The sequence below is a fragment of the Penaeus japonicus genome, unplaced genomic scaffold, assembly GCF_977035675.1.
Source record: "Penaeus japonicus unplaced genomic scaffold, GWHDUDI00000001_assembly GWHDUDI00000001, whole genome shotgun sequence".
Classification (NCBI taxonomy): domain Eukaryota; kingdom Metazoa; phylum Arthropoda; class Malacostraca; order Decapoda; family Penaeidae; genus Penaeus; species Penaeus japonicus.
In genome coordinates, this window is record NW_028234403.1 from 24,441,808 (window position 1) to 24,446,807 (window position 5,000).

Here is a 5,000-nt window from a genome sequence, read left to right on the forward strand (position 1 = left end):
CTCTCTCACTCTCTCTCTCTCTCTCTCTCTCTCCTCTCTCTCTCTCTCTCTCTCTCCCCCTCTCTCCCTCTCCTCTCTCTCTTTCTCTCTCTCTCTCCCTCTCTCCCACACCCTCTCACTCTCTCTCTCTCTCTCCCTCCCCTCCTCTCTTCTCACTCTCTCTCTCTCTCTCTCTCTCTCTCTCTCTCTCTCTCTCCTCTCCTCTCTCTCTCTCTCTCTCTCTCTCTCTCTCTCTCTCTCTCTCTCTCTCTCTCTCTCTCTCTCTCTCTCTCTCTCTCTCTCTCTCTCTCTCTCTCTCTCTCTCTCTCTCTCTCTCTCTCCAATGTCTTACCACTGGACACCAGTCGAGGGACGAAGGTCTTGCAATGTATGATCTGGGATGACCCCGTCAAGGCGGGAGCTGCATCCCGCACCGCCCCCGGGATGCTGGCGTCTGCCAAAATTTGTTATGAAGTTAATAGGATCCGTTTTCATTTTATCATTAACGTCATTATCCTTATTCTTATCATTATCTTTCGATTCTAATTTCAGAAGTTAATACTTCGTCTCTCTTCCTACAATGGTTATCTTCATCATTATGATTACCATGCTAATATTTTGGTATCTATTATCACTGCTATGGTATTAATTTTTGTCATCAATATTATCAACATCTTTATTGCTGCTGTGATTCTATTACCACTATCATTATTATCATTATCATTATTACTACTAGTGCTGTTACTATTACCTTTGTCATTGTCATTTATATTATTATCGTAATCTCTATCATATGTTATGATAGGTACATCCTATAATTATTGATTATAATTGCTATAATTAATGATTAGTTAATCAACAATTTATAATCAATTAACTATAATTAGAAATTAGCATTGTCGTTGATATTTTTCGAAGATCTCTATTATAGTCATAGCCCTCTTATCACTATCATCAATTCATTATCATACCCATTATCACTGTTATTCTCAGTGCCACTAATATCATTCGCATTATCATTCCTATCATCATTATCACTTGTGTAGTTTTTACTATTAATCATGTTATAAATGTTATCAAATCCACTCTGTCAGCCTCTGTTCTTAAACTATTAGTAATGCGGTCGGGCCCTTTGCCTCTTCCAGTAAGAGCTCACCATTCCCGTGGTTAACCTGGGAGTGGAAGTCGTATCATCAGCTGGCGTCCCTCAGTTTGAACAAACAATATCAGTTACAGAATAATCGCTGTCATAACATCCATTCTATGTAGCCACGTATCGGTGAAGAAATTGAGTTAACTCCTAGCCACAATTTAGGTACCACTTGCAATCACCAACACCACCGGTGAAAGGCTTGACACTATGATACCCTGATCAGATACCAACACATGCTCGGGTCAGGAGATCTCATAACAACATAGCCTAGACTAGAAGTTCATCCATCACATCTCGCTGCTAAAGGAAGTTTTATCCCCCAGACTTTCAGCCTTCACGCCACCGAATATGCGCTACCATCACTGATCCCACATCCAAGAGAAACTTAGTCTTAATTCAGATGGCCCCAGTTCTGTGAAAACCCTGATTCGAGGTTCATGGGCTCTGAGACCAGGATGCCGAGTCCTTCGTCTATTGTGTTCATCGCTAATTGCCCAAGTCTTGCGATTCTCATTTATGGGACTTGTGCAACGCTGTTTGACTCCGAGGGGGTTCATTTCATTATCTTTAACATATTGGTCACGATGATGAAAATAATCACCATTGTTGTCATACTCTTCATCATTATTAATTGTTACTATTGTCATGGATATCATTATTATTATCTCTATGTTAATATGAATTTTAGTAATTCATTCTCATTGTTATCCTTATTATTCTTATTGTTATTATCACTATCATTAATATATCTACTATCATTATTTTTTTATAATCATTGCCAATAGTATTAACATTATCATTATCAGGATTATCATTATCATTATAAATATCATCATAAACATTATCATCATTATTCTCACCACCATCATCATCACCATTTCTCTCATTGCAATCACCATCGTTAATACCATCATTATTATTGTCGTTAAATCTATATATATTATCATCATCATCATTATCATTAATATTATCAAAATTATCAATATTATTATCACCATCATTATTTCTATCACTAATAATCCATTACCACTATCATCATTATGATTATCATTGCTATTATTATTATCATCCCTATCATTTCTGTTGTTATTATTACTATTATCATTATCATTATCATTATCATCAGGGTCAGTATTACTATTGGTATTATTATTATCATTATTATCATTATCATTATTCTTACTATTATTGTTGTTATCTTATTGTAATATTTCTTATCATCATTTTTATTATTATCATTATTACTTTCATTATCATTATCTATGTTATTATGATTATCATCATAATTATTGTCACTATCATTATCATTACCATTATTACTGTTATTATTATTATCACCATTATTGTTATTATCATCCTTATAATTATCATCATTACAATCATCGTTATCATTATCACCATTATTAACACCCTCACTATTACTATCATCCCCTCCATTGTTATCATAAACATTAATCAATATGGGTGATAATGAAAGCTATGAAAGAAGTAATAATAGTCGTGGTATGAATTTAGTTAAAGTAAAAGATAAAATATCTCTACCACAATCGCCTTCATTAGGAGTCCTGTTCACACCAACAAGGTCTCGCCATTGTTTTCGTCTTTTTGGCTCCATAGCCACTCGTAACAATAACAACGTTGCTGTTATAATGATTATGAATATCGATAATGAATCTCCATAGCCTTATCTTAGTCGATCTGGTCACTTGAGATACTTACACTTGTAGATATATTTAAAGAAATGCATGTATAGTACAGACACACGAAATCTACCTACATGGTCGTGTTCAGTACTATGTGTCACTACTTAACATTAATGCTTATGGTGGTAGCTATTCAAAAAGGGATTTGCTAAATGATTTTTTTTTTCCATTATAGACTTATATGGTGCACGTGCGTACATATTTTAAATGATTATGATATTTTGCCGTTCTTTCTTCAAATGTATTGATGAACAGGCACAGGTGAAGCATTCTGAGAGATGAGGGATTTCATGAATGCGGCAGACTTTTCGAGTTCCGAGTCGCAAAATGGTCGGCGTCGACTACCTGGGATTCTGCCTGTGGAGGAAATGAAACGGAGGACAAAGGCCGAGTGGGAGAGGAAGAACGTGATGTCAGTTCCTTGAGAGTGCATCCCAAAAGACCGAAATGGTAATGATAGAATGAAAATCTACTTGTGATACATGCATTACCATATAAGAAAGAGCAGAGGCTATAGACAGACCTGCCTTCGTGTTGCCATTCATAGCAGAGGAACTCGCTTGAGGTAGAAATTGATATTGGGGAAAAAAATAATTGGTTAGAAAAAAAACAGCACGTGATATCATTTTAAACAGCTATGCTTAATTCAATCTATCCGTTTCATATGACTATTACCCTGATAAATCTGTACTTGTTCAAGATGGAGCTATTATCAGTGCATCCATACCGAACAGTTGTGTAAAGAACCACTCTTTATATTTCCATGTCTCCTCTATGTCTGTCTCTCTCTCTCCTCTATATTCAGTCAGATATAAAAGTTATTCTGAAGGCCAGAGTTCTACGAATTGAAATGAATTTAACTGCAGTGTGCATCTTAGACCTTCACCTTCTTTGGACACCCCCAAGTCGTCGCCATTTTCGTCCGCCTTGTCAACTTTACCTCCATTTTCCTCCTTTTCGTCGCCTCCTTTCTCAATCGGTGCGATGACTGCGTTGCTGTTCTCATCAGGAGGCGAGGAAGAGGAGACGTCCTCATCCTCGGAGGACTCGGTGGTGTAGATGACGCGAACGAAGGAGGAAAACTTGTTCGCGATGTGGCCAGGACTCTCGAGGAGCCATGTGGAAGCGACGGTGTTTTCTGCCCCGGCGCGGAGGGGCACCACCTGGGGAGGTCACAGGGCTTAGTTAAGGTTTTATTAGAAAACCATTCATTGGTAATATCCGAGATCCATAGGACAGATATTATTCTATATCTTATCAACCATCAGCCATGATTATCTATCCTTACAGTGTTACACTAAAGTTTAAGACAAATTATCATTATCATGTCACTTTCCATGTAAAGACATCACACGTCTTGCCACTTCTGTCTGCCTTTCATCAGGTTGGCTTTCCAGAATTAGCATGGAATTTCTTACTTAAATCACCTGCGAAATAAAAAATGATTGGTGTGGTAAAGATAAAAGACGAAAACCATGAGTAAGTTACATTAATAGCTCCAAGCTGGATGGACTATCGTTAATCCATTAGCTGTATGAGAGGAATAAAAGGGCAAGGAAATTGACGTCGAAGGAGAGAAAAAAGAGAATGAGTAAGGAGGTAGAAACGGGCAAGGTGGCGCGGACAAGTCAGAATAAACCTGACCAGAAAGCCTAACGAAAGATGTATAGTAAAGGCTTATGCTGAAGTGTTTATATTCATGCATGAGCACATACTGTACTTTGTGTGTGTGTGAGAGAGAGAGAGAGAGAGAGAGAGAGAGAAAGAGAGAGAGAGAGAGAGAGAGAGAGAGAGAGAGAGAGAGAGAGAGAGAGAGAGAGAGAGAGAGAGAGAGAGAGAGAGAGAGAGATGGCGAACTTTACCTGTAGGTTTAAAACGTTGATAAATGGCGTCATGGCACACCACAGAAGCGCTCGCTTCACAAGATCCGACAGTCGCTCACTGCGAGATCTGTTTCGAAGGACACGATAGAAGTCAAAGCAAGGTCTCCGGGTCGGATATATGGCAGCTGCACAGTGAATATATACCATATGTAACCCATACATATATTGCAATACAAAGAATATAATTGTCTTCAGATGCTTAATTGTTTATTGGTTTTTTAATAAGACAGAAGCTAAAATTAATATTGACTGATAAACATTTATCTTAATGCAGAGAATCAC

At 37.6% G+C, this 5,000-nt stretch overlaps 1 protein-coding gene across 2 annotated transcripts in view; it reads right to left on the reverse strand.

Moving 5' to 3' along the window:
• LOC122253037 (uncharacterized) overlaps positions 1–5,000 on the reverse strand; it is a 24,693-nt gene that overhangs the window by 1,428 nt on the left and 18,265 nt on the right. Inside the window, exons 7-10 of one of the 2 annotated variants that reach the window (XM_086537555.1) lie at positions 4,698–4,785; positions 3,722–3,998; positions 3,359–3,394; positions 332–433 (exon numbers count right to left, since the gene is read on the reverse strand). In XM_086537555.1, coding sequence (XP_086393681.1) covers positions 332–433; positions 3,359–3,394; positions 3,722–3,998; positions 4,698–4,785 — 503 coding nt within the window. The remainder of the gene's footprint in view (positions 1–331; positions 434–3,358; positions 3,395–3,721; positions 3,999–4,697; positions 4,786–5,000) is intronic. The other variant, XM_043015798.2, reaches the window with a different exon arrangement.